This window comes from Hippocampus bargibanti, linkage group LG14 (genome assembly GCF_051943395.1).
Source record: "Hippocampus bargibanti isolate YZ-2025 linkage group LG14, ASM5194339v1, whole genome shotgun sequence".
Lineage (NCBI taxonomy): Eukaryota > Metazoa > Chordata > Actinopteri > Syngnathiformes > Syngnathidae > Hippocampus > Hippocampus bargibanti.
In genome coordinates, this window is record NC_142747.1 from 5,347,006 (window position 1) to 5,362,687 (window position 15,682).

The 15,682-nt window shown below is 43.8% G+C and overlaps 1 protein-coding gene across 2 annotated transcripts in view; it reads left to right on the plus strand.

Annotated features, from left to right (window-relative positions):
- LOC148888074 (1,4-alpha-glucan-branching enzyme-like) overlaps positions 1–15,682 on the plus strand; it is an 80,126-nt gene that overhangs the window by 45,429 nt on the left and 19,015 nt on the right. Inside the window, exons 11-13 of one of the 2 annotated variants that reach the window (XM_089013825.1) lie at positions 987–1,097; positions 1,707–1,878; positions 7,783–8,336. In XM_089013825.1, coding sequence (XP_088869951.1) covers positions 987–1,097; positions 1,707–1,878; positions 7,783–7,955 — 456 coding nt within the window. In that variant the 3' untranslated portion in view covers positions 7,956–8,336. Of the gene's footprint in view, positions 1–986; positions 1,098–1,706; positions 1,879–7,782; positions 8,337–15,682 lie in introns of those variants that run through there. The other variant, XM_089013826.1, reaches the window with a different exon arrangement.

Below are 15,682 nucleotides of genomic sequence, written 5' to 3' on the forward strand. Positions count from 1 at the left end.
CACCTTTAAGAAAGTACAGATGACGGCTGAAGAAACCTTCTCATCGATTATCGTGTACATGGATTTTTTTCATACACATCAGAAAAAATAAATTTTAAAATGTTGGAATTTCTTCATTTTTGTCTGCAAGCCAAATGCTAACATCCTGTATAACATGAAAGGCCACGGACAGGATAATAACAATTTGCATCGATTTTCGTGGTCCTCAGAAACCTAAGAACATCTGCATCACTATCATCCATGTAGTGGCAACACATTCACACTAGCGTATCACCATTTTCACGGGAGCACTAGCGTAATGCTCGCATATCATGTGAAATGCCTTAGACGGGTGAACAGAATTTACGTAGATGTTATGGTACTTATGAACCTTCAAAGAGGTGCTACTTTAACTCAAACGGAGCAGCAACGCGTGCAAAGTGATCATACACAGCTACAGTATGTGCTAGCTTCATGCTAACATACTATAATGTGAAACGAGGCGAGCGAACTGAAACAAACAAGTTACGAGCGCTTTTAAAATCTGGGCCACATTCGTGGGGGAATAGTGCATTACCCGTTGCAACTGCAAGGCCTGGGCAGGGTGAGCCCTGTTGTAAATGATTCCCAGCAGGAAGCTGGTGAGTCGCCCCGGCCGCCATCTGCCCATTGATTCTTCGCGCTGGGATTTATTGTGGAATCCTCGCGTTTGGATGAAAGGCTGTGACCTTGCCCTTCTTTTGGTGGCGTCTCGCCGCCCGTGGGCTGCGGAGGAGTTATTAAAACCTCCATTAAAGCCACTCATCGGGCAGATATAGAGATGTCACAACAAGAGATTGATCTAAGGAAGAAGTGTAACCCAGAGAAAACTTCACAACTCCCTCAAGCTGAAATAAAGGCCGCCTTTGGACATCAGTCAGAACCCCCCCTAAATGGATCCCTCCGGCTCAGCTATCATTACAGTGATTTATTACATTTTTTCCTCATTTCCCCCCCTTGCTATATAGATCCTGAAGGAGTTAAAGGATGAAGAATGGGACATAGGAAACATCGTCCACACATTGACCAACAGGCGCTACATGGAAAAAAGTATCGCCTATGCCGAAAGTCACGACCAGGTTAGCGAGTTGGCTAATTTTATTTTGTTTCGCACAAGTTTGGGCTAGTCGGACTCAAACAGTGTGTGCGCATGTATTTAAAAATATGAGGAGTGTGTCGTGATCGCGAGAGAAGATGATGCAGTTGATGCCGTGAATGACCAACACCACGTCCAAAAAATAAAAATAAAGGTGCTGACCTTCAAAATCGAGCCATTCAATTAACCAACTTTGTTCACACAATTGTCTGCATATTAATTCAAATTTTTGGCATTGAAAGGCCTGGTTCGATGTGTTTGTTGTTTATAAAGCAAAGAAAATTTGGCATAATTATACACAAATCACATTTTTGCAACATTTTGGTCAGAAATGTCAATTTTAGGTGATGCTACTACACTACAGGAAGTAAAAAGCGAGAAGCAAACTCGATTTTCCGACCATGGAAGCAAGTTTTTTTTTTTTGGGATGTTTGCTCTCATAATCATTTATCATAATAAAATGCGGGTCTTCAAATAATTATTTTCACTTCCTTGCCCTTGATGCCGCTTTCTCACTTGGACAAGGCCATTTCGCTGACTTTACCTAAATGGAAATTGAGTGTGATGCCAAGCCTCCATATCATTTTGCCAGGCCCTGGTCGGGGATAAAACGCTGGCGTTCTGGCTGATGGACAAAGAGATGTACACCAATATGAGCTCACTGGCTCCCATGACTCCCATCATCGATCGGGGCATGCAACTGCATAAGATGATCCGCCTGCTTACACATGCGCTGGGCGGTGAAGCCTACCTCAACTTTATAGGTGAGTGCTGCAATGCTGGCGATGCTAACTTGAGCAAGGCCGACCTGGACATAGGATTGTTATTTTTTTACTTTTTAAACAAGACAGTACCCATCTGTAATTTTGAGTAGGCTCCTACAATTTTCCTTGTGGATTCAGGACCATAAATTTGATCTCAACATTGTTTTTTTTTTGTTTTTGTGAAAGTTAATATTTTTTTATTAACTTATTATTTTTTTTATACAAATTACTATCACGACCATCACTTGTTGACTACTAAGCGAACTACATTTCCCTCAGCACTGATTGGACAAGCACTGTCACATGACCATCTGCAGCCAGGGATTGCCAAACTGGCATGTCATAACAAATAAATAAATAAATATCAATCCCAGGTGACAGTCCATCCATCCATCTATTACCCAAGCCGCTTATGCCGTATGCTAATGTCAGCACATTTACACTGGTTGTTCCGATGTTAATTAGCCCTTTTAAATGTCCACCGCTGCGAAACAAGCGCAGATTTATTCATCCTCACCATCCACAGACTCCAGGAAGCAACATGCCGTCGTCTACATTTTTCACAAACGAAGGTAGTCCCGGCTATTTTGTTGGAAAGGACTTTCATGTCTTTAATTAAGGTGTTTTTTTATCTTTAAGAAAAGGCCCAAACTTTAATCTCTGGCAAATCTCAATTCATACAATAGCATGAAACACATTTTTTAAAAAGTTTAATTCCATCATGAAGAGCGGGGTGGCCAGCGCATTAGCAACACCCTGAGACAAGTTATCACCAGTGAGTCATAGATTAGCATTGATGTAGCGTTGCTGTGTTTGATAGCCATTTTGCATCATTAGGTGTGGAGAATTCCAAAAGTGTGCCCAAAAACCCTGCCGCTAATGACATTAAAGATTAATTAAAGATGTCACACATTGACCTTCATCTCTGCGTGCGCTCTCTGGATTGATGTAAATACACATCAGGCGCGGCGTCCGCTGCATGTAAGCGCCACCTGCCGATTAGCTTGCCCGAGGTCACTCAGCAGAACCGACTGATTCAATCATCCATCTACCCATTTTCCAAACGGCTGATACGCACGAGGGTCGACTGAGCCTTTTCCAGGTGACTCGGGAAGCAGGCGGGGTACACCTTTAACTGGTTGCTAGCTGATTGTTGCTGATTCAATGATAGCTTGTTTATTTGTTTCTAAACAACAAAGAATATCAATTACTAATTTCTGGACTTTTTTGTGACTTCTTTTCCTTTCGGCTTTTCCTTTCAGGGGACGTGAATCAGTGTCCTCCATCTAACCCGGATTTGTGTATCCTCCTCTCTCACACCAGCTACCTTCATGTCCTATGTCCTCTTTGACAACATCCATAAACCTCCTCTTCCTCTCGGTCTCCTGCCCGATATAGTCACTCTCTCTCCTCAGGACATGTCCAAACCATCTCAGTCTGGCTTCTCTGACTATCTCTCCAAAGCCTCTAATGTGAGTTGTCCCTCTAATATTTTCATTCTTGATCCTATCCAACCTGGTCACTCCGAAAGAAAACCTCACCATCTTCAGCTCTGCTACCACCAGCTCTGCTCCCTATCTTTTCTTCAGTGGCACTGTCACCAGTCCAAACATCATGGCTGGTCTCACCGCCGTTTTCTACACCTTTCCTTTCATTTAAGTTGAAACCCTTCTATCACACATCACACCTGACATTTTTCTCCAGTCATTCCAGCCTGCCACGCTTCTTCACCTCTTTTCCACACTCTCCAATGCTCTGGACAGTTGACCCCAAGTACTTAAAGTCCTCCACCTTCTTTATCTCTTCTCCCTGTAGTATCACTCTTGTACAGTGGTACTTGGATCCCTCTCATTCACACAGATATATTCCGTCTTGCTGCGACTGATCTTCATTCCTCTCCTTTCCAGGGCATACCTCCACATCTCTAGTTTCTCCCCCACCTGTTCCTTGCTTTTGCTACAGTTCACAATGTCATCTGCAAACATCATCGTCCAAGGAGATAATGGTCTTACATCGTTTGTCAGCCTGTCCCTCACCATAGTGAATAAGAAAGGGATCAGACCCCTGTTGGAGTCCCACCTAAACCTTGAATTCCTCCGTCACACCGAGCGCACACCTCACAACTGTCTTACAGTCATGATACATGTCTTGCACCGCTCTGACCTACTTTTCTGTCACTCCAGACTTCCCCATCCAATACCACAGCTCTTCTCTGGGCACCCTGTCATACGCTTTCTCCAGATCCACAAAGACACAATGCAATTCCTTATGACCTTCTCTGTACTTCTCTGTCAGCATTCTTAAAACAAACACTGCATCTTCCTTTCATCACTTTGCTGCTGTGAAATGTAAATTTCTCCACTGTGAGACTAATAAAGGCATATCCAATCCAATCTGTCGCACTCTTTTTTTGGCATGAAGCCAAACTGCTTCTCACAAATGTTCACTTTTGCTCTTAGTCTAGCTTCAATTACTCTCTCCCATAGTTTCATTGTATGGCTCATCAACTTTATTCCTACTACAACTCTGCACATCTCCCTTGTTCTTAAAAATGGGCACCAGTACACTTCGTCTCCATTCTTCAGGCATCTGTTCACCATCTAAGACACAGGTGTCAAAGTCAAGGCACGCGGGCCAAATCCGGCCCGCCACATCATTTTTTTCGGCCCGCGAAAGCAAATCAAACTTGTTAAATTCCATGATGATTGCTAAAATCTGAGCCAAAATTTCACATTTTTGGATGTTAACCACAATAAAAGTCATTATTCTTGACTTCAGATTTGAAAATGAGTTATTCATTAATTTGCTGTGATCTCTTTATGTAATATTTGAAGGGATTTAAACATTCTAATGGGTTCCCCAAATTCATAACGGCCCTCGAGAGGAAACCATAACTACAATGCGGCCCGCGGCAAAAAATGACTTTGACACCCCTGATCTAAGATCTTGTTGAAATACCCAGTCAGGAACACCACTCCCACCGCTCCTAGACACTTCCATCCCTCGATTGGTAAACCATCAGGCCCTAGTGCTTTTCCACCCTTCATTCTCTTCAACACCTCCTCACTTAATCCTTGCTAATCTTTGCTATGTCTTGATCCACAACAGTCAGATCTTATACTATTTGTTCCTTCTCATTTTCCTCATTCATCAATTCTTCAAAGTACTCTTTCCATCTTGCCATCACACTACTGGCACCTGTTAATACATTGCCATCTCTATTCTTAATCACTCTAACCTGCTGCAGGTCCTTACCATCTTTGTCTCTCTGTCTCGCCAACATGTAAAGATCAGTCTCTCCTTCCTTGCTGTTCAGAATCAGAATTAGAATCAGAATGCCTTTATTCGTCCCACAATGGGGAAATTTGCAGTCCACAGCGGCAATTGAAAAGGGATGGGGTGGGGTTCAGCCTAGCATACAAGTCATCGTAGGCCTCTCGTTCAGCTTTAGCAACCTTCGATGAAAAGGTTTCTTCAGCCGTCATCTCTACTTTTTTGAAGGTGTCGGACGTTTCACTTCTTATCCAAGAAGCTTCGTCAGCAAACTAAAGTCTTACTGATAGTTTTGGCCCTATATACATCCCTACTGTCCTTGTAGTCTCTTTCGTCCTCCCAGTGTCCCACTTCTTCTTTGCTAACCTCTTTCTCTGTATACACTCCTGCACATTTCCATTCCACAGGAGGGTCTGTTCTGCTGTTAGAACCCTGCCACTGAGCGTCCAAAACATATTTGAGGAAGACTGATCATGAGGTGTGTTGGAATCTAATTCCTGTTTCTCTTCTGGTTCGGAGTTCAACGGAGTTTTATGATGAAATACCAGCAGGGACTATAGATGGTGAACAGAAAAGACTATTGTAGTAAACAATACTTTGCTGCTGTGAAATGTAAATTTCTCCACTGTGAGACTAATAAAGGCATATCCAATCCAATAGAAGAACATCTCTCGTCGGAGCGGGAAGCCAAGAGCACAAAGCCCGCCCCTCCAAGCTAGTTTAACTCACACAGCAGCGATCTGTCGTCCAATCAGCTGTTTAGGTTTTTGGAATGTTTATGGAATTCGCTTCTTCGGGTATGTACGCACAACAAGTGTCACCCACCATAGCACAGACGCCCCTTTGTGGTCCAAAATGTCCAAAACCATTGTATTTTGCAGCACCATTTGTCTAATTGCTGCAATTTTGGTGTTCTGCATTTCATCCACTTTCAAGCTGGCATTTACAAACACTTGAAATCTGTAATCAATTGTTTCAATTCGTAGCATGTTTTTAGCCACTCCAATTTGTGGAAAAAGAGCTAACATTACCTTACTACCCGTGCTATGGTGTTTGAATTGTTCTGGAACATCAGTTCCCCAGCTGCAACATCAGTTCCCCAGATCGAATTATGGGGCTTAAACGACACTCTTCTTTTCACATCATGGTGCACTGGACGACTGGTAACAATGAAAGTATTGTCAGTTACAGTAACAGGTGTGCACAAACCGTAGGCTCGCGGAGGAATAAAAGAATATAATTTCCAACCGCATAACCACCAAACATGTGAAGATACGGGCAAAACGGTGACATTAGTGTTTAACGGTAGCACATATAAACATCTATCCTCATCTATAAAACCCAAATTTTGACCCGTACTCTACATTGCAACGCATACTGGTAGTCGCAACCCGCTCTCGGTCATAACCTGATTTTCAGTTTCCAAAATGGTATCTAAACTTGGAACAATCTCTCCTCTCAAAGCATTGCGAAGAACCGGAAAATATTGACCAGGTCTATGCAAAGATATTAACATACAGTAAAGTCTCGTTATATAGATATTCAAGGGAGTCCGAAAAAATATCGATATAACCGGGACTATCGATATATCCGACCCTGTTTGCATGTAATTTTCTCCGTGCGTGCATAGAAATAGTATCGATATAACCGGGACTATCGATATATCCGATATCGATATAACGAGACTTTACTGTATATGCAGCTCAAGCCATTTTATCTCCGAATACTTTGGAATGCATGCGTTGTTGTGTCACAGAACGAGGCATATAAGAGCATACAAAACAATCACTTTTCCTATTTTGTTTAGCAATTAGTGTAGCATAACGATACCATGTGTTTGATAACAACGGATTCCAGTCATGTTTTTCTCCTGCAAACGGTTGATATAATGCTCTCACGCCGAGCCGGCTGAATTAGAGGAAGAGAAAAAGCATATTGTTCTCCTTTGAGAGCTGCTGTCAGCCTCATTAAGGGGGTGGCGCTTGTCGTTGCAAGATGACAATTATCATGGGCGAAAGTTGAAACTTTTCTTTTACAGAAGAAAAATACGGTAATGGGAAGACAGGCACTGCAGAGCGGAAGGTTGATTCTTGAGGCATCAAATATTTTTTGAAACATCATATTCTGACGCGCTAGCAATTTAGACCAACGGTGAGCATATCCATCCATCCATTATCCAAGGTCGGTTCATGGGGGCAGCTGCTTCAATAGGGAAGCCCAAACATCCCTCTCCCCAGTCACTTCTTCCAGCTCTTCCTGGCAGATCCCGAGGCGTTCCCAGGCCATCTGGATGACATAGTCTCTCCACCAGGTCCTGGTGGAGAGACTCAGAGTCTTCTGTTAGTGGGGCATGCTCGGAACACCTCACCATGTAGGCGTACAGGACGCATCCAAATTAGATGTCTGAGCCACCTCATCTGGCATGCATACTAATCCTGCGTGAATATGTAAATAGTTATTCCTGAATTCAGCTTTTCCCCGGATAAGCATAGTGGATAATCGGAACATAGTGCTTTTGGCAGCATGAATATGCCAGTACTTTTGAATGGGAGGAATGTCGGAGCCATTTGACTGTCATCGCTGGACAGCTCTGGGGCCATTGTGCTTTTTTTTTGCGCCTGTAATGGGCAGCATCTTCACAGGTCAAGAAAGGTCAGTGCTGTTGGACAGTCTGCGGTTGGATGGATGCATGGCTTGAGGAGCCCACGATAAGAAGAAAGCAGCGTCAGCGCAGACCGCCGATGCGTATGTGGAACTGTTGCGGCTTGGATTTGAAGCGGATTTATGTGGGACAGGAGATGTGAGACAATGTCTTTTCGTCAATGGATGCTACTGCTTGGTGTTTGCTTTCAACATTTAGCTTGTAGTAGACATACAAATTCCACCATGACGTCCCTGATCCACTGCTGACATGGATGCTTTGATCCTCTCCTCTTTCAACTAGAACTGCTTCATGTCATCACAAAGAGGGTACAGCAAGTCCTGAAGAATGAATAATTCTGTGTCTTTGTGTTGTCATATTTGTTATTTTTATTTTTTTTCCCAAGATGGCGGCGTGTGAACACGCAGCGGCTCCCCTCTCCCGGCAAATTGGCGTTTTCATGTTTATTATGTTTGTTAAAGTAATTATAAGTGCCTTGCATGCTGGGTCCGAGAGGACAGTAATTTCATCTGTGCTGTATGTCATACATATTAGCATATTTGACAATAAAGCTGACTTCGACTTTGACTTTGACTTTGACTTTAGTGCAATGGGAAGACGCAAAGTTGTAGGTCAAGACCGAGAGAAAAGGATACAGCGATGCCTTGAGATAGGACTGAACTGAGTTTTTAATAACACGGCATCAGTTATCCGTGGTTTTATTAACATTACAAAAACAAACAAATAAATAAATAATTAAATTGCACCAAAAGTGTGTATTTCATTTAACTAAACAATTTGACCGAATATGTACAACCGCTATTTTAAAGCTAACACGGAACAGAAGACGTGATTAATGGCTAACGTGTCGCATTGATAGTTGGTGGGTGTTGTGGGGTCATGTAGACATCATGTGACAATACATTGGCAGAAAGAAAATTCTGTTACCCTTGTTTCATTTTGAGTTATAGTTGCGGATTCCCTTGGCGGGCTGTTAAGAATTTTGGAAAACCATAAGAATCATGAAACGCTGGACATGATGTTATTCTGTTCGTTTGTGCCAATGGATGGTCCTCACATGAGATTTAGCCTTGATGTTGAGAGTGGTGTGGGAGCTGTGCCTCAGGGATGGGAAGGTTGTGAATTTGGGACACATCATCAGTAGTGCTCCATCATTCATTGGGTGTTTCGGCCTTTCATCAATAGACACCCTCATCAATGGTGGCCAGCGACAGGTTGATCACGCCCGCGCTTGTGTCCAATGCCCAATCAGAAGTTGAGAAGCTGGTGGGGGGGGTCTTAGGTTGCTGACCTATGAGCCCAACAAGGGTCCTTCCTCTTCATCCGGATCCAGTGGCTGCTTCTTTCTGCCGCTTCACAGAGTGATGTAACTGTGTGCTGCAGAGCCTGTCCATGGATGCCCAGGTCTTTTAGCAGTTTGATGGTGGAGGAAGCCATAAACCATCTGCATCCAACTTCAATGGGATAGACCTTGGCTTCCATCCTCGCTGTTCCGCATCCACTGCGAGTTCTGTGTAGCGCAGCGTCTTGCGCTCCTGAGTTTTCCCACGGGACTATGAGTTCTGTGATGTAGACAGCCTTGAGTGAAGGGGGCCAGAGCACCAAGTCTGGTTTTAGGGTGGTGGCTGCAATCTCCGCTAGGAAAACCAATTGCTGGCCAATGTCAACCCGCATCTTCCAATCCCGGGCCCAGGATAGCTGTCCAACCTCTAGTTTTGCAGGAGGATGGTTGGGCTTTTTCTCTCCCTCTCGGATAAAAGGCAATGGTGCTGTGCTGGAAGTGGTGGCTCTCATGGGCAAGGAGTTGATGGTATTCCTCTTGCTCTCAAGTACAACTGCTAAACTATTCAGGACCGGGTTGTGCCTCCATGTGTAGAGGCCTTATGTGAGGCTGGTCTTACAACCGGTCAGGATGTGTTTGAGAGTTCCTGGAGTTGGACAGAGGTCACAGGTTGGATCTTTGCCATACCATTGGTGGAGATGTTTTGGAGATGGGAGCACATCATTGATAGCTCTGATGATAAAGCTGATGTTGCTTGCCTCCATTTCCCAGAGATCCCTCCAGCTGAGCTTTCATTTCACCAGGCCTTCCCACCTCATCCATTGTCCCTGCCTGGCAAGATAGACAGCCTTCGCAGTTCTTTCATCTTCCTCTTGGCGGCGGAGCTCTTCCATCACCATTTTCCTTTTTTTTCCGATGTTGAGGCCTTACGCCAACATGGTTTGTTTGTAAGGCCAAAGCCCCCTCTTCCTAGCTGGACGTGTAACACAATGTCGCAGTGCCTTAGGGCTGCTGTGGCCTGCTGCACCGCGATGGATGGCGTCCATTTCCGTCCAGTTGATAGGGGGGTGCAGCTTGACTGATCTTCCAGTCTCTGGAGTTTGTAAGGGTCATCTGAAGTCTCACTTTAGAGCACTTGGTACTCTACGGTGAGGCTTGTGATTGGAAGCTCAAGGACTCATTTGCCATAGAGGCTGATGTTGGACAGACAGCGTGGAACACCAAGCCATCTTTTCACATATCTAGTGATGACTCGCTCCATCTTCTCCACCGTTGAGAGTGGGACCTCATGGACTGTGAGTGGCCACATTACCCGAGGGAGAAGTCCAAACTGCAGACACCAGAGCTTGAGCTTCCCTGGCAGTGGAGTCTTGTTGATGTTTTCCAGACTTTTGCTCATGTCCTGCTTTAGTTGTTGCACTTGATCTTTGTCTCTTAGGCTTGCATTGTACCACCTGCCCAGGCTTTTGACCGGCTCCTCAGACACCGTTGGTATTGGGTCATCACCAATGCAGAACTTTTTACATTTTTTAGCTCTCCCTTGACTATTGAGATGCTGCGTGACTTGTTCGGCTTGATTTTCATCCGGGCCCATTTCATGTTTTCCTGCAGTTTACCAAGTAGCCGCCTGGTGCAAGCTGCAGTAGTGGTCAAGGTAGTCATGTCATCCATGCATGCCCCGATAGGTGGGAGGTGGATCCCATTCCTGGTTCGCTCACCCCCCACCACCCACCTTGAGGCCCTGATGATGACCTCCATGGCCATCGTGAAGGCCAGGGGTGAAATCGTACAACCTTCTACACGCTGCCATGATGTTGTGAAGTTAGGTGTTGTGAAGCACAGTTGCATGTCTTCGAAGTAGGCTTTTACCAAGGTAGTAATGGGTAATGGAACCTGGGAGAAGTTGAAGGATTCCCAGAGAAGGTTATGGGGAACTGAGCCAAAGGCATTGGCCAGGTCAAGGAAGATGACATGAAGATCTCTCTTGTCTTTCTTTGCCGCTTGGATTTGGTGCCAGATCATACTGGTGTGCTCCAAGCAACCAGAGAACCCAGGGATGCCAGCCTTCTGTACAGATGTATCGACGTACTTGTTCTTCTCCAGGTAGGTTGAAAGTCTCCGTGCTAACACACTAAAAAAGATTTTCCCCTCAACATTGAGAAGGCTAATTGGCCGGAATTGACTAATGTCTGCCGCATTCTTCTCCTTGGGAATTAGTACGCCTCCGGCCCTTCGCCATGACTTTGGTATTATCCCTTTCTGCCACACAATCCTCATGAACCTCCAAAGATAGCGCAGAACATCTGGTGGTGCGTTCTTGTGGAGCTTGTACGGAACTCCATCTGGCCCCGGGGCTGATGCTGATCTTGCATGTCGTACTGTGTTGTCCACTTCCTTCCATTTTGGAGGGCCCGTCTCGAGGTTGAATTCTGGTGGTTCAATCGGGGGGATGTCATGTGGGATAAGTAGTTTTTCATGCCTTTTTGTGTCCTGGTTGACCTTTTCCAGATGCTTTTCAAGTGTCTGCTTTGAGGTTTTCAGGATTCCGCTTTTGTCCTTAGCGAAGAGGTCTTTGATGAACTTGAAGGGGTTTTTATAGAACCGTGGTCTTGTGTGTTCCTTGTTCTTACGAAGTTTCCTCAAGTGTTCTGCCCTTCGCAAGGTTGCCAACCGGCATTTGATGTCCCCCTGGAGCAGCATGAGACCTTCTTTCTCTGCATCAGTGGCCTTCTTCCACTGTTTTCGCAGGTCCCTTCTTTCTCTGACCAGTCTTTCTATCTTTTGCTGCCTCCTGGATTTGGTTGGTGGTGGTCTTGCATTGGCAGTTTTCCGGATGTACACTCCAAAGCCCTCCTCCCAATAGTGACAGATTATTTCACCAATATATTTCCAGCTTTTTCCCTGCTGTGCCCACATGTTGCTCCAATATTTTGGTGAGATCATTATTGACGGTTTCCCACTCTCTTTTTAATGTAACTGTTTAATCCCCTCCGCATATTACATACACCGCACACAACAAATGTTTGCAATTTTAAATCAATTTTCAAATGAAAAGTCAAGAATAATGACTGTAATTGTAGATTATATGTTACATTTTGGAACTCGACTTGCTTGATTTTTCTTTTGCGGGCCACATAAAATGACGTGGTGGGCCAAATTTGGGCTCCAGGCCTCCAATTTGACACCTGTGGTTTAGATCATTGGTTGAAGTTTTGCGTTTCGTGCCAATTGAATCGTTGAAGGAAGAGTCACTTAGCATCGCTGAGCCAGAGCAAATCAATTTTCCCAGCTTGGAAAGTGCCGTTTATTTACCCATGACCGACAGCGAGGCTTCGAGATGGATACTGTAACATCGATGGCATTAACGCGGCAACTGCCGTGAAATGCCTCGCGAGTTTTTATCACAACATCAGCATACCTAGTGCCGACTGACTTTCACAGCTCACCGGGACTGCTGATAACCTTGCGAATTTACAAGGCAAAATGACCAAACTGGAAACTTCTCCCATTGTCTGGTATGTTAAACACTTTTTGTTCTTTTAAACAATTTTATTTTAAATACACACCGTCTATCATAAATCAGTGTATCATTCCGTTCTTTCTGTTTTGAGCCGGCAGTCATAAATGAAGAAGTGACTGATTCTTATTTTGTTTCTAAAGTAAAATAATGTTCATTCGTGCTGAATTTGCTTTTTATATCAAATTTAACATGAGTTTGTTCGCGAGTATGTAGCGTGTTTACTTTTCTGCCGCCATGTTCAGTCCGGACCATGTCTAAAATCCATGAAATGATCCTTTAATAATAATAATAATATCGATGAGAAGGTTTCTTCAGCCGTCATCTGTACTTTTTTGAAGGTGCCGGACGTTTCGCCTTCTATCCAAGAGGCTTCGTCAGCGAACTAAAGTCTTACTGGTCGTATCGGCCCTATTCATTCTCATCGATTGACCACTCCTGTATGACTGAGAGCTTACACAGACGAAATAATAATAATAATAATAATAATAATAATAATACTTTTCTTTTATAAGCGCCTTTCAAAACTCTCAAGGACACTTTATAGTCACAGGATATTTTTTCTGCAGGTCCGCAGCGGCAGCCACATGCACCAGCGTTCACTCATCCCGGAAGTAACAAAGTAAAAAAAAAAAAAAAAAAAAAACGAAGTAACAAATAATATAACAACACAAAGACACATTCATTCATTCATTCATTCATTCATTCATTCATTTTGTGTGGCCACCTTGAAAAACCGAGACATCTACACTATGTTGACATTTACTATCTATGTGATAAACAAAGAAATTACACGGATGTTGGAAACAACAGCAACATTTTGCCGTAGGAGCCGACGTCTCCAGACAAGTTGTGTCCGTAATTTGTAAAATGGCTTCAAATGACTTCTACTGAGCGTATTTTAAAAAGATTCCACCGCATATAGCGATATTTTACGTTTTAAGACTCCCGCTGAATATTCAGGAGGTCTTTTTGAGTTGGTGACGAGTCCGTACGTAACGTCACTAACGTAACGCCCCCTGACCGAAAAAAAGACACATTGTAGCAGTCCTTCCATCATGTCAATGCATTTTGCTGTATTGTTTAGTTTGAAAACATTGTGTTGTACCCAAAAGCCGCCAGAAGAGGGCGTCCAAGCTCCATATAAGGAATTTATCAGCCTGTGAAAACGGAGGTGGCCACCAGAGGTCGCCATTTTGTGCCTCTTTTCTGGTGATCGTTTCTCCCCCATGTTGCCTCAAAATGGCATGGAATAAATTATTTAATGGATTGCAAACATGTATGTTTTCCTCTTCAGAACTGAAGCCATTGTTTTGATTCTCAAACAATGCAAGACGTCTTGGCGTGATGTCACAAACTGGGGGCGGGACTTTCTGAAAATGCCCTATTCGCAGCTCATTTTTTTGCAGATTTTGGACACTTAAGTCATTTTTATTGGTGTTTTGCATTTGAATAAAAATATCATACTGTGTGTTTTGGGTATTTTAAATGCTGTAAAACGTTTTTCTGATGTCAGTTAAGAAACAAAAAAGTGACGTCGGTTGTCCTTTAATGCTAGCAAACAATGTCAGAACGCCTTTAGCATGCTAATGGTTAGCATCTGCTCTCCTCTTTTCATTTCTAACTACTTCAAACAAAAAAAGTGAAAAGAGAAAAAGCAGTTTAAGTTGCACAATTGTGTCTTGTGTGTGCCATTGTATTATTTTGTTACTTTATATGAACTGTTCTGTTGATGGCAGCTTGGATACATGCAGCGGCTCCACTCCTCTTTCTCTCGTGGTTGAGAGGAAATAAATTGGATCTGCGCCCTATGTTGCACATAGCATCGATTTGACTTGATCAGTCATATTTGAATTTGAATCCGGGAGAAGAGTAACTTTCTTTCTTTCTAAATTTTTGTTTTGTCTTTTCTCCCGTGATTAAAAAGCGCCCTCTCCTTTTTGACAAACATTTTCAGCAAGCACCCTTGCCGTGTCACTTTTTCTTTTTTTTTTGTTGTTGTTGTATTCCGTCCCCATTTCCAACCTGCTCTCGCCTCGCCGCCGCCCTCATTGATCTTCCCTTTTGGCCAGAAATCGCTCCAGCGGTAAACACATTGATCGCGGCAGCTTGTCGGTACGGCTAATTACTGAAGGGACCGTGTCACTGTCAGCCGCTGATGTGATGTGCGTCTGGATTTGACCGTTAATGAGATGCCTGACGTAACCTGGCGTGAAGATGGCCGCCTCACATTCATCGCCCTCGTTATAAGGGAGCAGCCACAGCGGCGCCGTGCAATTACCCGACCGACACCATCATAATTCTTTTGATTTCTATGCGCACAGCAGAATCTCGCATTAACTTTCCATCCTGATTGGTCCGATTTTCTATTTTTTTTTTAACCGCATTGATTTCAAATGAAACATGAAAACGAGTCTGACCCTGCAGCAAAATTACACGTAACAGTGGTAGTCCGTCCACAACGGTGCCCCCTTTTGCCGTTGTCGTACGGGTCTCACAAAATACCAATCGAAAAGAAACACCCTTAACTCATTCACTGCCATTCCCGAATTTCTTCGGGAATTGAAAAGCATGACGTGGAGCGTCATTCCCGAATGTGTTCGGGTTTTGTTTTTTCTTGCGGGGGGGTTGCCGATAAAGCGCTGGTTAGACGTGGTAATATTTTTCCCTCCCACGAGGGGGGAGCATTTGCCTTTTGTACAGCCGCCCCTGTTTCAAGCTCATCGAACTCCAGACCGATATAACTTAGGAATCAACTATTTTTTTCTGAATTGAATTTTTATATAGTCCTAAAACTCAATATTCTGTGAGTGCAGTAATTTCAGTGAAAATGACAAAAACCCTGGCACTGGAGTGGACACATTTTTGGACATCGTCTGGCAGTGAATGAATTAATGTTTAGCTGTTACCGGTTTTGGGTAAAAGATTAGTCATACCCTGGAACCGGCTTTCCATGATTTCGTTTGACCCTCCCACCTTTGTTATGTGACATCAAGTCAATACCAGTTTACCCTCTGCAGCCATTTTCTTTTGGGCGACACAATATTTCGACTCTCATTCACCGCCAGGC